The 27,518-nt window shown below is 31.8% G+C and overlaps 2 protein-coding genes across 3 annotated transcripts; one reads left to right on the top strand and one right to left on the bottom strand.

Moving 5' to 3' along the window:
• The first annotated feature begins 670 nt into the window (after positions 1 to 670).
• tor (tyrosine protein kinase receptor torso) lies at positions 671 to 22,773 on the top strand. Of its 2 annotated transcripts, XM_076419398.1 has the most exons (14): positions 671 to 817; positions 871 to 931; positions 989 to 1,137; positions 1,190 to 1,412; positions 4,325 to 4,422; positions 6,471 to 6,633; positions 6,684 to 6,850; positions 9,452 to 9,712; positions 9,763 to 9,937; positions 9,995 to 10,196; positions 10,259 to 10,385; positions 21,878 to 22,022; positions 22,080 to 22,287; positions 22,353 to 22,773. In XM_076419398.1, the coding sequence occupies exons 1-14, from the start codon at positions 698 to 700 to the stop codon at positions 22,570 to 22,572; spliced, it is 2,319 nt and encodes a 772-aa protein (XP_076275513.1). In that variant the 5' UTR covers positions 671 to 697; the 3' UTR covers positions 22,573 to 22,773. The 2 variants fall into 2 exon arrangements, with proteins under 2 accessions (XP_076275513.1, XP_076275514.1); XM_076419399.1 differs by lacking the exons at positions 671 to 817; positions 871 to 931; positions 989 to 1,137; positions 4,325 to 4,422 and having other exon boundaries at positions 1,228 to 1,412.
• Positions 22,774 to 22,981: 208 nt separating this feature from the next.
• Cpap3-e (cuticular protein analogous to peritrophins 3-E) lies at positions 22,982 to 27,392 on the bottom strand. The gene is made up of 5 exons (XM_076419418.1): positions 27,203 to 27,392; positions 26,417 to 26,549; positions 26,221 to 26,357; positions 23,376 to 23,570; positions 22,982 to 23,319 (listed from the first exon to the last, which is right to left on the bottom strand). Exons 1-5 carry the CDS (start codon positions 27,249 to 27,251, stop codon positions 23,036 to 23,038), a joined length of 798 nt encoding a protein of 265 aa, XP_076275533.1. The 5' UTR covers positions 27,252 to 27,392; the 3' UTR covers positions 22,982 to 23,035.
• Positions 27,393 to 27,518: the final 126 nt, after the last annotated feature.

Genomic DNA, 27,518 nt, shown 5'->3' with positions numbered 1-27,518 from the left:
ACGAAGTACAAATGTACCAAATGCGATTAAAATACAGTAACACCATCTGTTGTAAATCCTCTAATATTAATTTATAGGCCTGATTACATCTTACATTAGATACGCTTAGTACAATTTTAATTTACAAACGAATTAAAATTAAAATTAAATTGGACTAGTTAAGCTAAAGTTAAGAACGATACTAACAGGCTATACCAGAGGGTATAACCTCGTTGGCTTCAATTTTCTAATACATATCAAGTATAATTTATTGAGTAATAGATATTCTCAATATTATACAAAAAATTTTATCAATAAAAATGGAAACAAGAAAGATGGTTGATGGAAAAAGAAAGTGATGGCCTTCGAACATTCGAACAGTAAAACCTTGACTTTACAAAAAAATCCCTCGATATTAATTCACAGTCTATTTTGTTATCAAGCAGGTTTTAATTTTAATGAGGCATTTAATTTTATTACTAATAAAATTAATTAATGTAAAGAATAATGAAATCAAATGTGTTAAGAAAATAATATTACATTTTTTTAAATATTTTTGTTTTTTTCGTCAAACAGCAGAAAATACCGTCGTGTTTAGATAAATTGGTTATATTTTCATTGATCACGCCCATCTAAAAGTCTAATATATTCAAATATGTTCTTGTCTCCCGATAGGGATCCACGATTCGAATTAGTGTTTATTTAACAGTTGCTTTGGATGATTTGGACGATGTACGTTATCCATATAGTATGTGTTTTTTTGTCTATCGTTGTTTCAGTGGTAAAATCTGAGGACTATACTACATCTATTTGTTTAGATTGCTTTTTAAACAGTGAAGTAAATAAATTAAGAAACCGTTCAACAAGAAACTGTAAACATGTTATTTACAGAACAGGCGCTGTCACGCACCACTCTGTAGAGGACACGGAAACAACTGCAGCAAATCTTACAGTAAGTTTCTCAAAATTATGTTGATACTCTGTAGAATTCAAATATTATTTTTTTCAGACTTAGATCTTGCTACTGACAGTTCGCTTCAACCTCTGTTACTTTGTCGAGAAGAAACTTCTTTGGTAATTCAATGGATGCAAAACAATGATCCTTATATTATCAGATACTCAAAACTAGGTTCATCAAAGTATCGTATTACCTCTTTGGTACTTAAATAATAAAACATCATAGAAAATCTTTTTATTTTTTAATTTTTAGTCAAGTTGTAATTATAAAACATTAACTGGTCTCACTCCTGGTACGAGTTATGTGGTTGAAGTATTTAGTTTCCTGGATCAACAGAGGTTGTATAAAAGTCCCAGTATTATTGCGGAAACTAGGACTCATTTAGCCATTAGACGCCCTGTTGAAAAACTACGGTATACCCTTGTATTTCACAATGATTTTTATCTGGCAAACCTACAATGGACACAAGGCCAAGGTAAGTGCTTACACTGGATCAAAAATTGGTGTGATATATGTTCAACAACTTTTTCACCAATCATTTTCTACAACTTTTTGTTGATATTTCAACTTACATGCTATCGTATCGAAAGAGTGATATTAATTCGGCAACAATCTTATCATAAATCCATTCTCCCACCTCTTCAGTATTTCAAAACCATGTACCAATGAAGCCATTAGGCATTGATCCAAACAAGTATAGCCCATTCAATAAAACAGTGAACTCAAGTGATCCACATTTATGACGTCAACACTTCACAATGTCGCCGTACCAACTTTGAGTTTTAGCTCATTTTGACTTTTCCATATAATAAAATTATATTATCAACAAAAAATAATATTATCATTAATTTATAAAATAATTTATTTTAACATTATAGTTAGAAGTTAGAAGTACAATTGTGTTTCATTATATTTACTCTCATTTATTATCTCATTTCATTATTAAACTCTTCTCCACACCACCTATGAGGTAGAGTTCTAGTAACGTCTTTTAATGTAGTTTAAGGTATCCCCTTGAGAACTAATGTATAAGTATTGTATTTTACTTTCATTAGAGAGCATATTTACCTTTTACATTTAGTTCTTGTTTCCTTCGTTGCATTGTTTTCTTGTTAAGTCATTTAGATATCATTGTATTTCTCCTTAGTTTCTTCTGTTACTATATGTGTACATATCTTTTTGATAAAACTAGATTTAAGCGCTTTTTCCCAATACGTTTGTTATATCTGTAAAACAGTTCCCTCAACAAGTATTCCTTTTCTCCTCGACTTTTTTGTGTATTTTCCGAACAAACTACACGGATATCTACGCACATAGTTTAATAACTATGTGCGTAGATATCGTATATGTGCGTAAATATATAGTATGTATAATTACAGTTATCCTATATTAATTGTATAGTTACCTTTAATTGTTTCCACTTTCATTACCCTATCTCGGTAATTGTGAGAATTAGATCATAATCCCGCATCCGGAAAGTTTTATTCAGTTACAGTTACTTTCTGAATCATTATTCAGTCAATAACTAAATTGTTAAGTTCCAATGTATCTAACACTTGTCCAATATATGTAACACGATTCCACCATTTGTTAATTTCATGTTCATTATGTCTAATGGAGTTCATTCAAATCAAAAGTGTTACTGTAGAAAATGCTTTTTTCCACATATCCATACAGTTTTTGCTGTGTTTTTACCATTGTCCATAAAAAAACTTATGGTTTCTCCTGGTTCTTTAAGATGTGATTCTTAAACCAGAGCAAAATCATATTATGGTATCCATGGTAAACACTGCGCCGGTAATAAAACCTTTCCTATATCCAGCATGAAGAGCAATATCGCTCCAATTAATTATTTATAAATATTAGGAGCAAGAAAATCTAACCAAATGTTAGTTAACGTTTACCTTTCTGTTAACTTTTGTTGTCTTAGTGCTATTTTTATTATCATCCTGCCTTGAATAACCCAATGTTCCATTTTGAAACATTCATGCCTTATCTAAATACACAAATTGAAATAACAAGTCTTCCTTCATTCTATTATAAGATTCTTAAAATTGTAATCGCCTAAAAGCAATGTCGAGAAGCTCAATTAGCTTCGTGGGTTATCTTTACACCATCTATATCATGTGTTTCCCAACAATGTATGAAGGGATAGTCTATAAAAAGCTGCATATCTCTAAGTTTCCTATAGATACTTTCCCGACTAACAGTTTCCCCTGAAATAATTGTTTAAATTATGATTGTATTGAAAAAGCTACGCACTGTTTTTATACATTTCATAAATTTTACTTAATTTTTAATTTTTTGAGATATTTTAATATACAACTCTAACACGCCAAAAATATTTCCAATAAAAACCGTAGCGGTATTTTACAGGCCAGAGAGGGCCTCCACTATATCATTCCTGCTCGAAGTAACTCATTAGAGACGCAAACTGTTTCTGCCTATCTAATGACTTCGACATTTTCAATCAGAATAATAATAAGTAGCGATTTGAAATTTATCAAAACAAGTAAAGCACCAAAACGTTTGCCGGTTTATTACCTGTAATTATTATCACTAACATAGGCACTGATGTATGCTGATTCGGTTACATGTTCGAACGTATCAGATAGCATTATAACTACAATAAAATGAAAAGGAAAATATTGTCTAATTAAAAAAAAAATGCAAATTGCGATGGGCAATATATTAAACACCTTGATGACGAGAGCACACTGTTATTTTGAATCGACTATAGTAATCAGAAGATACTATATCTGGTAAATAAGCTAAGAACTACACCATTTTCCAGCTGAAACAATATATTCTTCACAACTCTTGCAACATGACCGAGGTTTGCCTTGCATGAATATTATTTTGCGTTTGCTACTAGCTATTGTTGATTTGCTTGTAATAATACACCTTTCTGTTTGTACAATTAACGAAACAGCTGATTCATCAACTGCAAGACTGTCTTCGAACTTGTTTGGTTCTTCTTTGTCTTTAACCATTTTTAAATTATTGAAATAACCACAATCTTTTCAATCCAATTCATTACCACTTTTAAATTATTGAAACCAAAATACTTACCATTAGTTCTCAAGGTATTTAAAAGGCTTCGGCGCCAAATGTCTTCAAATCAGACAACCAAAATAATGAGAATTTAAAATGTAAATTTGAACGTTACATGATTAGCTCCTATATACACTGAATAACTCAATAAAACTAAATGAACAATTATTATTTTGTATGGAGAAATTTTAAAACTAACGAATTTAACAGTTGGGGTAAGTGCTTAATTATTGTTGTGACTGATAAAAATATATGCAAGCACCTAATTTATTACAAGTGAAGAATATTAAGAAGAGAATATTACAAGTAAAATTTTTAATATAATATTTGCAGATTTGTCGTGCCTTTATAAAGTAATCTGGCATAAAAAGGGAAATAGTTTGATGCACAGGAAATTTAATATACAAAACGTTAATATAACACAAGAGAAGGTATTGTGCTAGATATAATATTGGGTGTAAGACTTAATTTTTAAGAGTATTTCAGAAAATTAATTTTATATAAAATAATAAAGAACAAACTAATGTAAACCCGGGAATCTTGTCCATTGTTTTCTATGATCTTGTGCCATATTTCAGGTAACGTCCAAATGAAGCCGGCATGAAGAATTTACAAACCGTTGCCTTGTAAATTCTTGATTTTGTTTCTATTTTACTTTTTTCACATCGCCATACTATGTAATTTAATCATCCTGCTATTCTTGCTAACTGCTACCTTTACTATAACCTGAGATTTATTTGATTTCAACTTACGATGGCTGATATCTTCGTATTAAGTGATTTGACGATTTCTTTAGACATCTTGCATTAGATATGCTAAGTGCAATATAATTTATAAATTCGTTTAAAAAAACTATTGTTCTGTGAAATGAAAGTACATTAATAGACAATAAAAGCAGTGATGGATAAGTTAAGGGTAACAATTATACTCTACATAGCATTAACAATAACTACATTCGTGTTGTTTGGTTCGTTAACTTCCTGCTTCCACATTACTGTAGTCATATCATTCTTTCATATTTTAAAACGAAATATTGGATAATTTCGTGGGGCCATTGGATTTCGAGTATCAGCGATAAGAGTTGATGATTAATAAATGATGATGAATGATTTGACAGAATAGGCTTTATAATTAACTGATAAACTAATCTCTTTGATCTTAGGTCCAATTATTTTTGAGTCTGCTTTTTGCCTAACATCATGTTTCCAATTTAACTTACTCTCTTAGGTACTTGTCACTCGCTGCAACTCAATATTAGATGCATGCATTCCTACAGCTTCCAACCGCTAAGGTTATTAAATTATTTTTGGGCAGTTTCTTATCTAGTTTCTTGAAAACAACGATAGTAATACCAGTTTTTCATTCATTGTGTATCCTATGATAGTAGGGGATTATTCGAGTGAATAATGTAGCGTCATTGGACACTCGATACGAGATTAAGTAATTCTTGTAAGATTAAGATATTTCTATAAGATATTAATATTTCAATAAGATAGGATTGTTCAATAATCTTAAGTAATTCTTATAAGTTTAAAATATTAATATGTGTCGGTGTCGTTTTATTTTGGGTATATTTATATCAATCTTAGTTTGTTTTGGTTAATCCGAGTAAAGTTTCATTAAATAAATAATAATTAACCCAGGTTGCCTTCATATTTGATTTGCTTTGACTAATCTAACTCCTCTAAACTTTAACCCTTCATATTTGATAAACACGTTTTCTTGAGTTCTAATAAAGCATCAATTTTTTTTTTGAAGTTCATTGTAATCATCCATCATTTTGCTTTGACAAAATTTTAAAATATAATTTGTTGTTTGTCAACACATCACTAGTGTGCTGTTTTTGTATGATTGTTTTGTTGATAATGTTCTGTAGATGAGGTGCGCTAATTCATTTTCTATATTTTTTTTCAATTCATCGATAAGTCTCACAGCATTTCGATATTCTTTTTCTATTCTTGAATTGTTTGTACTAGACTCTTTTGAGGTTTTAATTTTATTTCAATTTTTGCAAATGGATAACTATGGTCGCTTTCTATATGAGCAGCATTCAAGATTATGACAACAATATTTGGGCTGGATAGATTTTTCCATTTTGTTAGTACTTTAGTTTGCTCTTTTTATTTAATTCGGTAGAGCTTACATTTCTATATTTCAATTTTTTTAGCTTTTTAAAAACATTGGCGGCAATAATCACAGGTTTCCTAATATACAACGTCGGCATCAATAACACTACAAAATGTATTCCCTTGTTTTAGACATTATGCCATTTATCAATTGAGTTCATAAACTTTTTTATGGTTATATAACATCTATAGTTATTTATGATTAATAAACTAACGTTTCGTAGTTCTAAAATCTCTCGTACTATCTTTTCAAATCCACAAAAAACAATGAAAGTATATATATTTGGCAGCAAAGAAAAAATTAAGTCCTACACCTGACAAATGAAAATTATTTTAAACTGTAAACGTTTCAGGATCGGATGCTGTTATTTTCTATATCTCCTTTAGAAATGGGTAGCAAATACAACGTAGAAGTGTCATCAGAAAATGAAAAAGGCACCAGAGAGAGCCCAATAAAAGTGCTGCAAATCAGTGTGCCTTCTTGTTTGGCAACTTATAAAAACTTTTCAATATGTCGTACGTCATACCAATTGTATTAGTTTGGATAGATATTAACTATTTTTTAGCGCCTGATATGCCTGAGAATCTGACAGCTGTTAAGTATTTCACCGACGACAATCCTGGTATGACTTACAAGTTACAGCTATACTGGAACAAACCAATATTTTTCCCTGATTTTTATAATGCAACATTAGTGAGTAATTCATCGTTAGTAAGCCAGATCTTACCGGGGGTAAGCATGAATTATATAATACATCAACAACGTTTGCTATATGACATCGTCTACAGACACTATGTATTACACCTTCTGGTTATGCAGATGTATCTGTTGAAGATGTATATTTATCATATTTTTTGATAATGTTATCAATCCATCATCATTATCAAAAGTTAAAAACGATTTAACAAAAAAAACTGGAATACTAAAATATTTCAAAGACTCCTACGCGACTTTAAATTATAATGTTAACACTGTCGCCACATTTTCGATAATTTTTGTAAAGACATTTATTTACATAATGTAAAATAGTAATATAATTAATGATCTCCTTTAAAAATAATATAATATCGGGCGAATATTTTTAACAAGGAAAAATGTATGCATAATAATAACAATATAAACACTATTTAACATTTGAATACTAAACAAATTAAAAAACATAAAAATATTTCATCGAATTTGACAAATGATGCTTAACAAAAATAAACTATTTTTCATTGGGCCAATAATATAATGTTAAATGAGAATACACTGGAAATTTTATGTTATATTCAAACAATTTTGAGACATTAAATAATATGTATGTATATAAATCGTATCCCAATCTCCCACCTTCAATCAACATTAATTTAAAAAATCAATTTTCGCATTTCAAATATACTTCTAATATGGTTTGTGAAAGCTTATTTCCTAATTATACATTGCTATTGCCTTAAATTTAATATAATAATATATATTTTCTAAGTACTTCAATGTAACATCTACAAAATATATTGATTTTTGATGCAGTTGATTGTTTATTTGATTGATACAATTGATTGTATTAAAATATGCCACCATTTGCTTGAGAAAATGACTTAAAAATTGACTTTGTTTTAAAATATATTATTATACAATATTTTTTATATTTTCTTTTATAGATGCAATTCATAAACATTTCTAACATCTTTTATTTTGCCTTCATACCTTAATATATAACTTTTACCGTAATTGCTGCAAAAATGGCATAATAAACCAAGCTGTTGGCGGCTTGGTTGGCGTAGTGGTAAAAGCAACAGGACAGTACCCTGCATTCACGGGTTCGTATCCTCCTTGGACATGATCGTAAATTTATGTTTGTGATTGTTTAACATTTGTGATTGTTCTTAAACAAGAGTGCAAAATTCAACAATGAAAATGATCCTAGTCACGCCAGTAACCAGGCTGGGTAAGACCGAATGTCTTCTGGGCTGATCTCTAAAGTAGTCACTGGAGAGTCAGTAGGCTCACGTTAAACAGTAGGTCTAGTCCAGATAAACCCTAATTGGTAAAAAGGAGACTCTATAACACAAAAATAAGGTGTTAACATTTTTTTATTAGATAAGTTTAGTATGAGCTGAATTATATATTTATTTAATACTACTATTCATTTATATTTTATCAATTCACAAGAAATCAATATTATACTCGCTTCTGATTTCCTGCGCATTGTCCATTACTTATATTGATTTCATATTATTATGACTTAGTAACATTCTTTCAAATCAAATTGGCTGTATATTTTTGATAGATGATGTTTTAACTCTTAGAATTACACTGAGGTAGCATTCCAAATACTGCCTGATTTATCTTACTATGTTCGCCTAACAGCTTGTTCTTTAGCCGGTACCAAGAGCAACCCAGCATTTGTTCGGAGCTAGATTTAGAACATTCCATTTGATTTCGAGTTCATCCTGCAATACTTTGTTACATAAGTGGTAAAAACTATTAATAATAATTAACTGTATTTGATGGCCTAGTATAACTCTATACTTGCAATAAGCATCCCATAAGTATAAATAGGTTTTATAAGGATTGATAAATCAATCTCTTTAATTTTAGGTCAAGTTGGGAGTATCTTTCGACTAACCAGTACAATTGCTTAATTTTACGTCTGATCTACTCACATTTTTGGCTAACATAATTTTCCCAATTTAATCTACCATCAAAATGGATACCGAAGTATTTTGCTGATTTCACTTGAAGAATTGAGCATCCCTTAAGTGATTATATTAGGTTTAACATATACCTTTTAACTACAATGCAAAATTAACATGGACAGGCTTTGGGCTATTAAACTGTATTTCCAATCTCTAGTCATTTTATAGATACTTTTGACTACCACTTGATATATTTTCATAATGACTGCATCGTTAGCAAACAATCCAAGTACTTTTTCTTTTGTTATTGAGATATCGACAGTGTAGAGTAGATATTGAAGTGGAATTTCAAAATGGACCAGATTAGTTAATGCTGATTGATTTTACTTTTAAAACTATCGTAACAGGCAAAAAAAATGTTCGTTCATCAAAACTCTCCCTACGTCTCAAAACATCGATTTTGATGAAAAAGCTGAATGAATGCAATGAATATAAGGAGCAGTCGTTAAATTTACCACTAACAGTTTTTATTTGTCATACTAAAAGTGTTGCTGAGTAAATAAAAAATTATAGATGCTATAGAAACTGAAGATATCTCGTTAAAAACTATATTAGTTATAACTATATATATTAATATTAGATCATAATAATTGTTATTGTATGTTTTCAATCAAATTGGTTGTGTATTTTTGATAAATGATTTTTTAACTCTTAGAATTCCACTGAGGTAGCATTCCAAATACTGACGGCTGATCTTTCTTACTATGTTCGCCTAACAGCTTGTTCTTTAGCCGGTACCAAGAGCAACCCAGCATTTGTTCGGATATCTGATAGCAAACGTATGATACAAAGCAACCGAACCACCTATTCAGAAATATGGATTTGGGTGGTCACGATTATCTTCATTTTTGCAATAATTTTATCGTGTTGGCTGTTTGGAAATAAAATCACCGATGCGTTTAAAAAACGCTTAGAAGTAAGTTCGTTTTTCACGAAATACTCTGAACTAATTGAGTAACATTTTAGAAACTAGACGAAATTGGAGTAAAATTCGCCAGAGATAATTTTGACAGGGAAATTGACGAATCCAAGCTACTAATGGATAAAATAATCGGAGTGGGAGCTTTTGGAGTTGTGCAAAGAGCTTACTGTTACACGAGTGGACACAACAAAGTGGTGGTTGCGGCAAAAATGCTTAAAGGTTATGCTTTGACCTATCGTGGGAACTGCAGTACTAACGGATTGGATTTACTTTCAGAACAACCAACCGAAGAACAACTACGACAGTTTTATGCCGAAATTGAAATAATGAGAAGTGTGCCGAAACATCCCCACATCATCCATTTGATCGGTGTAGTTACAAAGTCCAGACCCAACAATCCGTTACTTTTGGTGGAATATTGTTCCAACGGAGATCTTCACACTTTCCTCAAGAAGGTGTGGCTTGTATTGGAGAACAAGTATATTTTGATTTAATTTATCATACGTTATCTTTGATTTAAGTGATATGTTGATATTTTAGAGAAAATCATAGGTTGAAGGCAAGAGAGTCCGGTCTGGCTTCCAAAGTTACTGTCCAGAAAGGAGATGAGAATACCTTGAGATGGAAGGATTTGCTTTCTTTCGCGCGACAAATTTCAATTGGAATGGTATGATATGAGAAATTATCTAAATTACAAACAAATTTTGTAGATTATTTACTAAACTTCTCAATTTCTTAGAATTAGTTACGGCTACTGTGACCTCATCAGTCAGTTTTAGATTAATAAATGTCAACAACTGTTAAACAACCTAACAAATTTGATGGTTTCGACATATCTCTACATAAATAATAATAATAAAATAACACATAATAATGCACAATCATATAACAGTTTTCCATTTAGTTCTATTGAGTTATTTAATGTATATAGACGCTAATCATAGAAAGCTGAAAAATACATTTTCGATATTGATTCCTTTTGTAAGCCCTTTAGAAACTGTTTTAAATACTTGTGATGATGTTATCCCCCAATCGTCAATTTTTTTTTGTCAATGTCAAAGAATGAAGGGCCATAAGAGTTCGGAAACTCCCAAAAAAACTTTCAAACAACTTAGCAGTTAATGAATCAACTATTTCCAGAGATTTATATGCTTGACACGAAAAATGAGTTTTGTGTGGGGTATTGTGATTAGTGATAAAAAGATCTCTACTATAAGAATCCCAAGCGCCAAAAATTAATCGTTAATCCAAAACGAAATCCGTAATTCATAAGACCATTTTACAATTTTAGCCTATATTAAAAAACAGAACCTAAAGTGCAAAATTTCGATAGCCTATATCTCGGAAACTATAGGATATAATGCAATTTGGCAATCGGCAACGTAATTAGCATGCCGAATATTACTCGGAATGTGAATTGGAACAAAATCCATAACTCATAAGACCATTTTACAATTTTGGCCTATATTAAAAAACAGAACCTAAATTACAAAATGTCGATAGCCTATATCTCGGAAACTATAAGATATAATGCAATTTGGCAATCGGCAACGTAATTAGCATGCCGAATATTACTTGGAATGTGAATTGGAACAAAATCCATAACTCATAAGACCATTTTACAATTTTGGCCTATATTAAAAAACAGAACATAAAGTGTAAAATTTCGATAGCCTATATCTCGGAAACTATAAGATATAATGCAATTTGGCAATCGGCAACATAATTAGCATGACGGATATTACTTGGAATGTGAATTGGAACAAAATCCATAACTCATAAGACCATTTTACAATTTTGGTCTATATTAAAAAGCAGAACCTAAATTACAAAATTTCGATAGCCTATATCTCGGAAATTATAAGATATAATGCAATTTGGCAATCGGCAACGTAATTAGCATGACGGATATTACTTGAAATGTGAATTGGAACGAAATCCGTAATTCATCAGACCATTTTACAATTTTGGTCTATATTAAAAAGCAGAACCTAAATTACAAAATTTCGATAGCCTATATCTCGGAAATTATAAGATATAATGCAATTTGGCAATCGGCAACGTAATTAGCATGCCGAATATTACTTGGAATGTGAACTGGAACAAAATCCATAACTCATAAGACCATATTACAATTTTAGCCTATATTAAAAAACCGAACCTAAAGTGTAAAATTTCGATAGCCTATATCTCGGAAACTATAAGATATAATGCAATTTGGCAATCGGCAACGTAATTAGCATGCCGAATATTACTTATAATGTGAATTGGAACAAAATCCATAATTCATAAAACCATTTTACAATTTTGGCCTATATTAAAAAACAGAACCTAAATTGCAAAATTTCGATAGCCTATATCTCGGAAACTATAAGATATAATGCAATTTGGCAATCGGCAACGTAATTAGAATGCCGAATATTACTTGGAATGTGAATTGGAACGAAATCCGTAATTCATCAGACCATTTTACAATTTTGGTCTATATTAAAAAGCAGAACCTAAATTACAAAATTTCGATAGCCTATATCTCGGAAACTATAAGATATAATGCAATTTGGCAATCGGCAACATAATTAGCATGACGGATATTACTTGGAATGTGAATTGGAACGAAATCCGTAATTCATTAGACCATTTTACAATTTTGACCTATATTAAAAAACGGAACTTAAAGTGTAAAATTTCGATAGCCTATATCTCGGAAATTATAAGATATAATGCAATTTGGCAATCGGCAACGTAATTAGCATGCCGAATATTACTTGGAATGTGAATTGGAACGAAATCCGTAATTCATCAGACCATTTTACAATTTTGGCCTATATTAAAAAACAGAACCTAAAGTGTAAATTTTCGATTGCCTATGTCTCGGAAACTATAAGAGATAATACAATATTATGGTTAATCCAAAAAAGCCATCCACATCGACATCGAAGCGGAATATTCAATGTCAAACCCTTAAAAACGTAAAGAATGAGAAAGAATATTCTTCCTCCTACTGTTGCGATAGCCGCAGGTTCGATTCCTGCTAGGGCATGGTTGTAAATTTATGTTTGTGATTCTTTAAAATTTGTGATTGTTCCAGGCAAGAATGTAAAACCGACAATGAAAATAATCCCAGTCACGCCAGTAACCAGGCTGGGTAAGACCGGATGTCTTCTGGGATGATTTTCTAAGTTGGTCACTCGCCAATTGATAGGCTCAAAGCTGAGGACCGTGGTTCGGAGCCTACGTTAAACTTTAGGTCCAGTCCAGATAAACCCATAGTTGGTAAAAGGAGACTTTAATATATATATATATATATATATATATATATATATATATATATATATATATATAAAGAATATTCTATAAAAAATTGTAATAAATGTCAAAAATGTTTAAAATCAACAAAACTGTTTACGGAGTAAAGCAATAATATCTCCAACAAGTTGTATGTTCGATAAGACCTATAAGTTCGTAGTTTTATTTTTAGATATAGATAATAGGATCAGGCAAATATTTATTAGAAGCCTTAAGCATTTCATTACGTATCATAAATATTATTTTAACTGATGTTGTGGGTTTTTAAACGGGGCAATTTATTTATTAGGGACGACGTTTGAAAGATGAAGGTCGGCTAAGTCTTATTTTTTAATTATCAAATACATACTAGATTATTCGGTGAACTACACATCACCTACATCTTTTAGCAAATTTTGTAAATTAAAATGTTGACTTCTGAAATAACTCGTCCTGTGTTTACTTGCCATTTTTATTAGCTACGATTAAACTCGAAATATTTCAGTGCTAATACCGACAGATGGCTTCTGAGAAAAGAACAAAATATCAGTACTGGCTTTGAGAACAGAAAATGCATTAAAAAACGAACAAAAAATATAATTATAAAAATTAGTTCAAATTCAAGAAATAAAATGATATTTTATTGTTTGTGGAACTTAAAACAATCTTCTACATAAAAACTACTACGCTACTTTTTAGAGGCTGGATAGAAATAACGCGCTTCTCGGAGTTTTTTTGTTGGAGTACATATACGACAAAGTTAATGTTTTTTTTTCAGTAGGTGGTAGACTCCTTAAATAATGGAGCTATTGCAATATATTTTTTTCGAAACTACTTGAATTTCTTCTCAAATCAACCATACGACGAATTTTTCTCTAAACAGTATTAGTTTTATTTTAAAAGTTACTTTTTGAAAAAGTTTGTGAGCATTGCCTATATATCTATAATATGTAATGAAACCTTTTGAGCCATCTAATAGTCTTTTTTAGAGATGAGTAGTACAAAAGCATTTGATCGGCTAATGCCAGACATTCCATTAATGTAATCTAGAATTATATTCGGTTTCATAGAAATGTTTCGATTGCCATAAGGCCCTTTTACCATTTCAAGAGCATGCATGTTTGAAAGGTTAAGAACATCCCATTTCACTTTCTCTTTGCAAACAGTAACAGGACAATTTTCTGTTATTTCGTAAGGTTTACAGAATTATAAATATTATCCATTTAAACCGTATATTCTTATCTAGATAGTCCTCAAGTAAATAAAAAAAACAACGTTAGTAGTGTAACCTACATTAATGACAGTTTTCTCGGATTTTTCGCTGTAAATCTTTCTTTTATCTATATAATATTTCATTACAATACCATCGAAGTCACATAAGTCATACAATTTGATACCATATTTGTGTTTTTTATTTTTTATGTATGAGCGGAAAATCAATTGTCGCGTTTTACGCTGACGACACTGCTTCCTTCACGGCCGCTAGGTTCGAAGTTACAATTCATGAACGTTTACAGAAGCAGCTCGATCATGCGGTCAAGTGGTTCAAATTCTGGAGGTTGCAAATCAACCCCCTGAAAACCCAGGTCATCATTTTCCATAAGAAGCGTTACGCACTGCGCGTCTCGCAACTTAAGATCGACACCGTAATAATTCCATGGCTGGATAACGTCACGTACCTAGGTCTTCACTTCGACCGGCGGTTCGGTTGGCATTCCCAAATCCAGAAAGCAATCCAAAAAGGTTCGGGGATAGCAAACCTGCTATCTTCTCTGATCTGCCCTTCTAGCAGACTTCCCATCTCCATCAAATGCTTATTTTACAAGATGTTAATTCGGTCCGTACTCCTCTACGGATCTAATGTCTACTTCAAGTTTGTTACACCCAACCAGGTCAAACGGCTTCAAGTTTTCCAAAATAAGCTCCTCAGGAGAATATTAAACGCTCCATGGTTTGTCAGAAATAATCAAATTCATAGGGAAACTGACACTCCAGAAATCAAGCACTTCATATCTTAATCAATCACACCAACATATCTTTGGAAAATAAATAATTCAGGATGTTATTGAATTTCTGTCGACAAATTATCATTCATATTTGATGTTATTGTTTGGAATTATGGTCATTATCTTCAGATTCGGGAGCAAATCAGGTTCGGAAATGACTTCATATTCATAATCATTTGAATCCTCAGAAGGTTCATAATCGCTACTATCGTTACCATCTTCGCCAAAAATCCCGTCACATTCAGAATCACTTGGATTTGCGTAGTACTCAATTTCATTTTGCGTCAGTGGTCTTGTCTTATCCAAATTGGATTCTTGATAATTTTATTATAACAATAATTATGAAACAAAACACTCAAGAAAAACGTAAATGCACTCGACAATTTCTAAGATGCTACAAATATGAACTCGTATCTATGATTCAGGTTATTTAGCGTGTCCGTAACAAGTCAGTTGAAAAGTCCTCAGCCTACTATAGTAAAACACATTTTTTTGGCAAAATTAGTTTTTTTTATTCAACATAATTCCCTTCAAGGTTCATCGATCACCTCTTCATTCGACAAAAATTTCTTCTCAGCTAGCATTCTTTTGAGATCTGAGAAGAGGAAATAGTCGCTGGGGGCCAGATCTGGAGAATACGGTAGATGAGGAAGCAATTCGAAGCCCAATTCATGGATTTTGCCATCGTTTTCACTGATCTGTGACACGGTGCATTGTCTTGGTGAAGCAGCACTTTCTTTTTTTTTTAATTGCGGCCATTTTTCGGCGATTTCGTCCTTCAAAAGGCCCAATAACGCTATGCAATAGTTGCTGTTGATGGTCCTTTCTTTTTCAAGGTATTCAATGAAAATTATTCCATGCGCGTCTCAAAATACAGGCGCCATAACCTTGCCAACCAACCGTTGTGTTTTCCCACGCTTTGGAGCGGGGTCATAATGTGCAGTCCGCTCGGATGACTGTCGATTAGACTTCGGAGTGAAATGATAGAGTCATGTTTCATCCATTGTAACACATCGGCGCAAAAAATCGGGTTTATTACACTTGATCATTTTTAAACACTGCTCCGAATCATCAACTGGTCGTTGTTATTGGTCAAAACTGAGCTTGCGCGGCACTTTGCACACAGCTTTCTCATACCCAAATATTCGTAAATTATATGATGTACACGTTCAGTTGATATCTTTAGAGTGTCTGCTATTTTGTTCAATTTAAATTTACGATCATTCAAACTCATTTTGTGGATTTTTTTAATGTTTTCATCAGTAACAACCTCTTTTGGGCGGCGACTGCGTTCACCGTCTTCGGTGCTCATTTCACCACGTCTAAACTTAGCATACCAATACTTGATGATTGATTTTCCTGGGGCAGTGTCCAGAAACTCGACATCAAAGCCATGTTTTTGCTTCAACTGTATTTTTTCTTTCAAAAAGCAATATTTTATCAACACGCGAAATTCCTTTTTATCCATTTTTTTCAAATAGTTGCTTCACTCAAAATGCTATAATTCACAAACTGATGATTCGACAGCTGTCAAATTTATACCCGCATCTTTTGCAGGTTAGGGCTAACTAAAAAACAAATGGATTTAATTCTAGTAGCGCCATCTATGTGGCAGGACGGGGACTTTTCAATTGACCTGTTATATTTGATACAATTTTGAATGTTACCAAAAATCTTGTGAACAATTTGGTACATTACATTTTTGAATGTTGGCCAAAAGTGGTTAGAATCATTTGCTATCCCAGAAACTAATGAGCGTCATTACGCGTCACTCTGAATCATCTAATGAGATCCATTGATCTGATAGTGGAACCAATTGTGGAAATTATACTTTTCCACCGACACAATTTAAATTCACCGGTGTATGTCCTCAATTGTAACTGATTTGTTGGCACCATAATCTAATTCAGGATCATAATGGAATGCTGCTCGATCCTGGATCACACGTCTGTGAAATCGCTCGATTTTATAGTGTCGTGCTCGTTATTATTATGTCCGATGTGCAGGAGCTCGTTGCACTCTAAGCCTATACACATATTTTCCAGTTACTTTTGAACGCAATTGTGACATACCAATACGGCTATTATCATTTTCTGTCTCTTGCTGATCATCAGTGCGATTAGTACGTGAGGTAGCTCGTCGCGCATTTGATTGACACTCGCAGTCAGGTCGTCTTCTCCTTGGCATTGTTAATGACAAAAGTAAATAAATATCTAGTGCACTAAATTTATTACTAAATAATAACAAATCTGAAATAGATTTACAAAGTATGCTTTACCATAAACACTCTCTATTCTCGGTAAATATTTTCTCAAACAATAATTAGAATTCTATTCGATTTTACCGTTGGTTATATTATATTTAATATTTATGTCATTACTTTTCACGTCATGTTCACTTTATCGAATCGATGTACTCATCAAAAAATATTTAGATTTATATGAAATAAAAATCACAGTAAAGTATTATACAGTCAGTACCGAGAAATTATCTTCAATATTTAATATATATTCCAATCGCGATTTATTTTTAACTAACACTATTAATATTGGCCGGTAATTTTAATCGGTATTTAAGATGTTTAGCCATAAATATTTGTCAACGAACAAATGTGCCGATCCTTTGTGATAGTAAAACTATTAATAACAGTGACAGTGGCACATTGTATGGGAAAAAATCTCGTTTTTACAATCTTTCTCGCAGTTATTCCATATTTTGCCATAATACAGTTCTTTAGTGGACATCCACAAATACTTCAAAACCAAAATTAGTAAAATCGCTCAAGTCGAGTTTTAACGAGTCTAATGGTGGGCACATACCTGAGCACTCGGGGCGAATTTCGTGAGAAAATTGAAAATTCGCATAAGCATTACTGCGCATGCACTTTGCTTAGTTCCAGTATTCGCCGCGTGACTCAGCGCTTGGCGACAAACAGAACGTAATTCTAGGAGCCGCGGATCGAGCCAACAAATTTAAGCGAATGTGGGAAAAATTGGCGAGATTATGAATGACATATGTTTTGCTATCGGGAAAGTAACCCTCTTTTTCCTTATAATTTGATTATTACTATAAAAATGTTCTTGCAGGATAAATATATGTTTGATATATATTGATGATTAATAATAAAACATATAATTATAAAAAAAACCTCATAAAAACCATGAAAAATTAAAATATTTATATTCAACTTACAAGAACCTTGTAATGAAATCTGATATAATATTTAACTTTGATTTCTATTTTACGTCTCATAAAAATATGAGTTGTTTTTTATTTTTCCTTGAAGGGAATTACATTTATTAATACTCTCCATAGTACAAAACTTGTCAAATAATATAAAAAAAGTATTTCATAACTAGTGAGAGAAAATATGTTTAATAATAATCTCATATAAAATAATTATTAACAACATAAAAATATTAAGTTTGCCAAAGGTTGTTGGAACATTATTTTTCATATATCATTGTTCGGAGCATATATGAAAGTTGTGCAAATACTGGAAATAGCAATTGAAAAAATACAATAATGTCATAACATTTTAAAATCTGACAAACATATTAAAATGTAATAATAACCACTCCATTTTTTTAACTTCTTTCCAAAAATACTACCATATCTTGGAACTAAAATATAAATTAAAACTGATTAAACACAGTAATTTTAGAAAAAAATCATTTAACTATGTTATTTTTTATACAGCAGATATATCATTGCGGTTTCAAGGTGTTACTCCTTCATTTTTTCCAAGATAAGTCTCAAATACGCTTGTTAGCAAGTTTATTTTTTACTTTATAATGTGAAAAGATACTAGCATAATATCCTCTTATAAGGACTGTGGCTCTTCCATCCAAATCATGTTGCACTTGTCAGCTTTTATTTTTTCATTCTACTTAGCCGTTTTGTCTGAAATAATTTAAACACAGTTAACAAATATTTTACCTTCAAAATAGTAATAAAATTTCTAGAATATTCGAACGAATATACATCATGCAGTAAATACAAATTCATACCTGTTATTACATTATTCTTAATTTATGTCTACCTCATAGTGAAATTTACACATATAGATTCTTTTCTCTTAGGACTGAATATATCTTCGGTGATTTTGGTTTATTTTGTAATCGTTACAGAATTGTAAATATTTGAAATCTCTTCAGAAATGTTTAAATAGAATACTAAAGTCGTATAAACAGAATAGTTTTATGTTATATTCTTACCATAAACTTCAAACAAATTGAATTTCTATATTATTCCTATTTTCTTCCTTATCATAACTTTGTTTATTATATTACCGGCCATACTTTTACCAATAATTTGATACACTTTTAAAAACGCTTAGACGGTACAAATTATTTTAGCAATATACATTGCTTTTTAGGAAAAGAAAACTATACATACTGTCGAAAAATCTTTCACAAGACATTTTAACTCCGAACTCCGAACCAAACGATGAAAACCGTCAAATGATTTTTGAAGACCGAAACTTTCCGAGAGGAACCGAACACGCCACGGATTGATTTCGATCACCGCGAACGCAGATATTTTCGCCAAATACATGTCGAATTTTCCCGCAAACCCGAACGTTCGGTTCGTTCAAGCTGTACTCACCATAAGATGTTTAAGAATGATTCTTACACCACCATCTTGAATCACAATAAATGATTAAAGGGTGGTGTGAACCCAGTAGATCTGAACCGAAAGTGGATCGGACTGGAACCCAGACACTAGATCGTTTTAGAGACGCGACAAGAAATTTGAATGGATATTACCTCCAATATAACAGTAGCCGTAGAATAGCATTTCAACAGACTAATGGAATCTTGCTTTTAAAAATAGATACCGTAAATGAGAAAATCACTCATAAATAGCGTTGGAAACTATCGACTGAAAACAGTCGAAACAATCGATAGTCGCAAAACAGTCGAAGCAGTCGATAGCACGTTCAACTTTTCTCCCGTGAGGCGATTTCTTCGATCGTTAATTATTTCCCCAGATTTTAAAACAATTCTTCGTTCCGAGGGGACAGATGTTGTGGGTTAGAGGAATATTTTACGTGTAACTGATATAATTCAAGTAGTGTCATTTTATGGGCTTGAAAAAAATCCAATGGGTTTTCTAAATGGCCAATAAATGGCATTTCCAAATACTGCTTAATCTGTAAAGTTATTACAGTACGTGGAATTATTACTTCTTCCATTCTAGTCATTTTTTATCAAAGTATCTCCAGATGTCAATACGTTCTTGGCCAGTAGTTGTGTCTTGAATTTCGAGTTGTGGAACTATATTTGAATTTTTTGAAGTTGGAAGAATGGAAGATACCTCTTTTGTGATAACTTTTTGTATCGCCTCAGAATTATTTGCACTACCACATCCTGCTTTTTTAAATCTAGGATCTGAAAATGTGGATTTCCCGCATATCGTGTTCATTTCTAAAATTGCCAGTCTTTAATTGATGACATCTAATAGAAAATTTTGTATTTTTTCCCCATTCACTTGTTAAAATCCTGGATTAGATGGAATGTTTCAGTCCTCTTATTAATAGTATAATTAAAGACATCGTGGGATATTTTTCACCAGATAACTCGGTGGTCATTATTTCAAGAGGCTTTAAAAGTTGAACACATTCTGTTAAGATAGTCCATTCGTCAACAAATATGAACTGTCGTGCTCTTCTTAATAGCCATCAAAATAAATTGTTGAATAATATACTTTTTCTATCAGAAAATATATTTATTACAAATATTTAATATAGTTTATTCACATCTTTACCGTTAATATTTTTAAAAGAAATTTAACAACTACTACTGCAAAAAATTCTTCAAATCTTTTGGAATCGACGTAATTTCTGAAACCTTTGTAACCTAATTTTAGTTTTAAAAATTTTAGGAAAAAAGTTTTGACAAACAAAATGCTTGGACAAAAATCGTGAAAGTTTATCAAAAAAATATTACCTATTGCACCAGCCCAAAGTATTACCTATTATACCAGTCAAAAGTATCTTACAATTTATCATTTTTTAATTTTTTTGCCCTCGAAAACTAGCGTTCCAAAATGCTGCTATATTAATTCACAATATATAGTTATTCACAAGAAACTACAAAAAAAACATAAAACCACATATATTACATATAAATCTATATAAGCATAAATTCGCCGCATTACTTTGAAGGTCACGGCCAGGACGACACAGCCACGTTGTTAGAAATCAGTCGAATGAACTAGTAGAACCGAAAATTGTAACTAAAATAAACGACTGAAACAGTCGATAGTAAATAGTATTAAAATCAGTCGGACCAAAAATAGCGACTGAAAACAGTCACTAGTAAAAACAGTCGAACCAAAAATAGTGACTGAAACAGTCGATAGTAAAAAGTAGTCAATTACTTACTAAACAGTCAATAGTCCGATTTCAGTCGATTGTTCCCAACACGACTCATAAATAAGAAACAAATAAATGTATTGTATTGTATTGGCTTTCGGAGAGTAATATTTTTAAGTTATAAAATAGTATTTTCTTACAGAGCAACAAAACTTAATGAACAGTGAAGTTAGTGAACATAAAATTTTAGAGAAGGTAATAATGAATTGGATCGAACCTGCCTTGAGATCTTACGCTTATCGCGAATAATTTCTTCTGTTATAACGATTCTAAATACTTAAGCTCTTGCATTTGAAGTATACATTTGCATATAATATTTTGTTTATATAATATGATCGATATTATGACGAATATTCGTAAACCTAATCTGCCGATTCAAAGTTATATATGTTAATTATATCACACCAATATATGTTGAAAGTTAAACTTGCTTATCGAACACGAATCTAATGTATTTTTCCAAACTGATTCTATCAAGTGTTCTTGCAGGAATTTCTGTCTAGTTTGAAGATGATTCATAGAGATTTAGCAGCCAGGAATATTCTGGTGACTGAACACCACACTTTAAAGATATCTGATTTTGGTCTAAGTCGTGATATATATGTCAATAATATGTATAAAAAAGTCACAGGCGGTTAGTATAAACATTAATTAATATAATATTTTACTGATTTTAAATGATTTTATTTAGGCAAACTTCCATTTCGATGGATGGCATTGGAATCCTTAACACATCAAATTTACACAACAGAGAGCGACGTATGGTCCTTTGGGATAGTTCTGTGGGAGATAGTAACACTCGGTGCCAATCCTTATCCCACTCTGGACGCCGAAGACTTAATTCCACTGTTGAAAAACGGATACAGGATGGAGAAGCCGGCCAACTGTCCTGATGAAATGTGCGTATAACATGAACTGGACACGCTTAGCACTGTTGATATGCCGTGCACTGTTAATGTTTTAGATACTGTTTGATGAAGCAATGCTGGAACTCATGTCCCAATCTCAGGCCCACTTTCACTGACCTTCGAAAAGCTTTCGATAATTTGTTAGAAGTCGAAGCGTCCTACGTCAATCTGATGACTGATTTAACCATAAGATATGAGAATAGCATCATACACTCGAAACCAGACGATTTCGACAGATATCTGACGCAAGAGGATTTAAGATCAGATTCTAACTAGTTACGCTTCAGTAATCCTAACGTATAGCGTTGCATCAGAATAGACGCGATTGTTGTGCAAACATTGATATCAAGTAGATACTAGGACCCATTATCGTTAGCTGTTACGTAACCATTTAAATAAAAAACATATTTGTCTTTTTTGCGTATTTTAACATTTTATTTGCTTACATTCTAAGATAATTAAAACTTTTTGAACCAATTTTACGAGTTCTGATTAGAAAACTTGGCTAAGTTCGCTGAGGCTTCTTCGGTGGGTAGTGGGCATCACGTTACATTTTCTGTTCGTAATAATAATAATCCTAACGCATAGCGTCACATCAGAATATACGCGATAATTATGCAACCATTGATAGATACTAAGTAGATACTAAGATGCTATTACGCAACGATTTAAATAAAAAAACATATTTTTCTTTTTCGTTTATTTTAACTTTTTATTATTTGCTTACATTCTAAGGTAATTAAAACTTATTGAATCTATTGTAGGCGTTCTGATTAGAGAACTTGGCTAAGTTCGCTGGGGCTTCTTGGATGGGTAGTGCGCATCCCGTTACATTTTCAGCTCCATCGCAAACGCTAAGAATGTCATTGAAAGCTCGACCTTCCCCGCAATTGTACAATCTAGGTTTTCCTTCTATACAAACGTAGTATCTCTGACAATCAGTGGGAGAACGGAAATACCGATACTCTTCTTGTCCAAAGCCATACTGTCTGGCATCTGGAGGACAGGTGAATCCCAAATAAGCTGTGAACCAAGGCATAAATATTTACAATGTGTCGAACTCGATATAAAATATTTACCTTCAGCGTTACAGTCAGATACTTGATCAGGCCAATCACATCTGTAAGTTTCGCTGTTCCACGCTAAACCTTCGGGACAATCGAAAACAAATCCTCTTCCATCAACACAATTTTTGAACTGTCCACAATTGTTTTGGTCGCCTATCTTGTAATAACCATATTGATGGGGACACTCTTCGGTAGGTTGTGGCTCCTCTGAAAACCAATATTTCTTTAAATTTAAACGGGCATTGTATAAATGTTAATCAATTCAATTATATATTTTAAAGCCTACTAGATATTGTATTTTATAAAAAAGTACATTTTAATTAGCGTTGGGAACTATCGACTAAAAATAGTAGAAAGAGTCGATAGTCGCAAAATAATCGAACTAGTCTATAGTAAAAAAATTAGCGACTGAAAATAGTAACTACTATTTCAGTCAAATACACTGCGAATACAGACAAAAATTTACGAATTCCTTCCCGTGCTAATTTTGAATTAGGAGAGATATTATTTTGTAATTGGCTGTGCTGCACAAATCAGTTCATATTAAATAATTTTAAAATCACAAGTGACAGTGTGAAAAAGGAATGGAAAAATCCAAATATATTTGATCGTATTTTAATATCTGGAAAGTAACAATAACATAATATTAGTAATTGGTTTATTTCTGTTTCGTTCCAATATGAACTTACTTTTTTTATTAACCGTATCATAATTAAGACGCAGACGTACACATTTATTTTCGAACTTTCTTTGAAAAATAAAAGAAAAGAGACAATTGCTGTAATTTATTATGTAAAGAGGAATGAATTAATGACTACTAAATAATTGTATCATAGTTTTTAATCAATGTTTATCAATTATTTAACCACCGCATTCTTTTTAAATACAATAATAATTTTATTTATCGTTAATAAGGAATATTTTATTATTAAGACTATTATAATTCATTGAAACTTGAATGAAAGAAGTTTTATTATTCAAAAAGCTATTATTCAAAAAAAAAAATTCAAAATTCAAACGTTAAAATATTTAGAAAATGAAGAAGTGAATCAAAAAAAAATACCTAATAGTTGCCAAGATAACATAAATGCAGTCAATATTTATTATACTTAAATTATTACTTAAGTTTTTTTCTATTTATCAATCAAGATTTCTTTTAGTTAGAGCTAGAGTTCTTTTTACCTTATTGCATTAATAAATAATCTTGAAAAATAACGTTCCAAAATACTACTACATTAGTGTACAATATATTGTTAATTACAATCATACTACAAACAAAACATAAAACCATATGTATTACATATAAATCTATGTAAGCAAAAATTCAGCACATTATTTTCAAGGTGGCGGCTAACACAGCAAAAGCCAGTCGAATGAAACTAGTAGGTCCGAAAAGAGAAATAGAAAATAGTCAATAGTAAAAAGTAGTCAAATCAGTCGAACCAAAAGTAGCGACTGAAAGTGGTTGACTGAAGCAGTAAAAATCAGCCAATTGCTGTCATATAATCGATAGTCGTTTTCAGTCGATGGTTCCCAAAGCTAATTTTAATGATACATTTATTATTAAAGATCCGTAAATCTTGATGAAAGTAAAAATAAATTATGATTTAATCACTAAAGCCAAATCGCCATGGTAAGTTACGCGATTGAACAGCATGTACAAGTGATAAAACTTTATTTTCAAAATAAGTGTTTGCTGCAAACGTCGTGGGTGTGTCATCCATTTTACGGTCTAGGCAGTTACCTTCTATTGTTTAGTAACCACATTTGCAAAGACAACAGACTAGGTAGCAATGCATTCATAAAAAGTCACTTAGTAAGATTTTCCGTCCGGAAGCCGATAGTATGTACCTTACCGAAAACGATATTGGCGAAACCATATCACCATCAACACTGAACACTGTAGAACAACGACAACCAATTTCTTTTGTTCAAATTAAATTATATGTACTTGAACGACATGTGATATCTTCATGAACGATTTGACGATATGGTTATTCTCTCGTGGAGGTAACATGAATACATTACCAAGATGATGCGATGCTTCAAATTCATTGAAAATTGAAGTATTAATTATAAATGAAGCAATGAAATCTAATCATGATTAATGAAAGCAAAAATTATAAATAGCCTACTTCACTCTGTTTCAACATCGACCCATCCTTATTGTAAAAAAAACCTAGATGCTTGTATCTTAACGTCTAAATCTATTACATATACCTTTAGATTGCGCATCAAAGCAGCTCAAACTGCATACCAGGTAATAAAAATCAAAAAGTAATATTTTTTGGAATAAAAAATGAAGACCATAGAATAACAAACATTATTGTATAGTTACAAGCTTTGTGAAAATTGAATAGTATATATTAGTGGGTTTCCTTTTTTATTGCTGTTCTATTTAATCAAGCTAGAACAACTACAAATGGCTGGGTACAGCTAGTTATAAATAAAAATAAATTTATTTCTTTTGCATTGTATTTATTGAAAACATACTATAAATCGACAAAAAAAAGCAATGGCGGATGCGTTAGTTCACCATTATACGCAGTTCCCCTTTTTTCGTGCAATTTAATTCAATTATCGTTTATGATCATCAAGCAAGTTAACAAATACCGAGTAATATATTATACAAAAATCCAAAAAGTAGTTGCGCCGAGAAAAAAATTTAACGAAAAACCGTGTTACGCATGGAATTACAAATGATGAGACATATCCTTGGAAAATCCTCGATAATTTCGTCATCATTGTTGTAAATACCGCAGAAGAAAATACGTGATGAAATTTATCAATTAATAATAAGTACGAACAGTATGTCGTCACGTTTCATTGTCTTATTCAAGGGTTAACTAAAACTTACGTGTCTGTTCCCTTCCTGTACAATCAACGTCGATTGGATATTGACAGGGGAAAGCGTGAGGTGCCGCGGCAGCATTGAACAGCAATCCATCGGCACATACTTTTTCTTCTGCCACTCCGTTGATGCATTCTATGTAACTGTTAATAACAAAATATTATCAAATCAATTGATTACATATTAAGAATGATGTTAATACCCATCACAAGTTCTGGTTGGAAATGTACCGTTGGGCTGTGGACAATTGACGCTGCTCTGCGCAGCTACAGGACTACTGTATTTTTGTTGCCTTTGGTTGTAGTAATTAGAGCCAGTATTGAACTGGCCCATCACTAGAATAACAAAATGTCAACATCGGGAGGACACTTATGGAAATTATTCCAAAATGTCTAAATTTCAATGTACCCTTGACATTAAGATAAAAGTCACATATATTGAAAAACGCGAGAATCGCCGTTATATCAGCATCGTATTTACATTGCCGTTGGGCAATCACATATTAGGTAATGTATTTTAAAACATCTTTAACTCGCAAATGTTAAGTGTCAAAAACTTTCACCCAATTTGATTAGTCTCCAACATAGTTTTTAAATGTAATAAAGTATGAGCTCGGTGTCAATATTTAATTTAATTATAAAGTCAACGCACGTCCTTATAAAAATAGCATCCACTGCAATTACATTAGCATTGTCGTATTTGTTTCCCCTTTAGTGGAAAACAGTTTTAAATGAGCAAATATAATACAATAGAAGTTAAATTAGACTTAACGTATATTCTAATTATTTAATCGTATTGTACTGACAATATGATCTCGAGCGGCATTTTTATAATGTAACGATTAAAGTTTAAAAAAATGTTTACTTATATTATTTGTATAAACGTAATCTTAATATTAATAATGTAAAAATGAAGTAAAACCTGGCAAAACCCTGATAATATACTTTACAAAAAAAAAGATAATATACTTTATTTTATCGGTACTTACCTCCGGCAAAAACAATGAGAGCTAGAACGAAGATGTTCACAGACCACATGTTGAATTGATAATTGACGACGGGCGACCCAAAACCCAACACTAATAACGAAGATTCATCTTTGGTCACCCACTACCATTCAGTTGATTCAAGGACTTTTTCTACTGCCCCGACCAGACCGCTCATCGTCGGACTGATTGCATAACGAAATCTTACTTTTTGCCGATTGTTGGGTCGGATGTTTCATTACATTGTACTGAATCCCGTCCATCGGATGATATTAATTAAATAGAACATTTGAAATTCGATCGGCGATGAGGTCAGTTT

The sequence above is a fragment of the Rhynchophorus ferrugineus genome, unplaced genomic scaffold, assembly GCF_030347505.1.
Source record: "Rhynchophorus ferrugineus isolate W39M unplaced genomic scaffold, kcgeb_rfMv2 rfM1, whole genome shotgun sequence".
NCBI lineage: Eukaryota > Metazoa > Arthropoda > Insecta > Coleoptera > Curculionidae > Rhynchophorus > Rhynchophorus ferrugineus.
Note: the sequence above shows the minus strand (reverse complement) of the source record. Positions and strands in the feature narration are given on the sequence as shown.

Coding starts and splice junctions, on each gene's coding strand:
- tor (XM_076419398.1), top strand. CDS start 698: ATGATTTGGACGATGTACGTTATCCATATAGTATGTGTTTTTTTGTCT. Junction 818..870: donor ATTGCTTTTTAAACAGTGAA/GTAAATAAATTA, acceptor TGTTATTTACAG/AACAGGCGCTGTCACGCACC. Junction 10,197..10,258: donor TGGCTTGTATTGGAGAACAA/GTATATTTTGAT, acceptor TTGATATTTTAG/AGAAAATCATAGGTTGAAGG.
- Cpap3-e (XM_076419418.1), bottom strand. CDS start 27,251: ATGTGGTCTGTGAACATCTTCGTTCTAGCTCTCATTGTTTTTGCCGGA. Junction 23,571..26,220: donor TACAGGAAGGGAACAGACAC/GTAAGTTTTAGT, acceptor ATTGGTTTTCAG/AGGAGCCACAACCTACCGAA. Junction 23,320..23,375: donor ATCTGACTGTAACGCTGAAG/GTAAATATTTTA, acceptor CTTGGTTCACAG/CTTATTTGGGATTCACCTGT.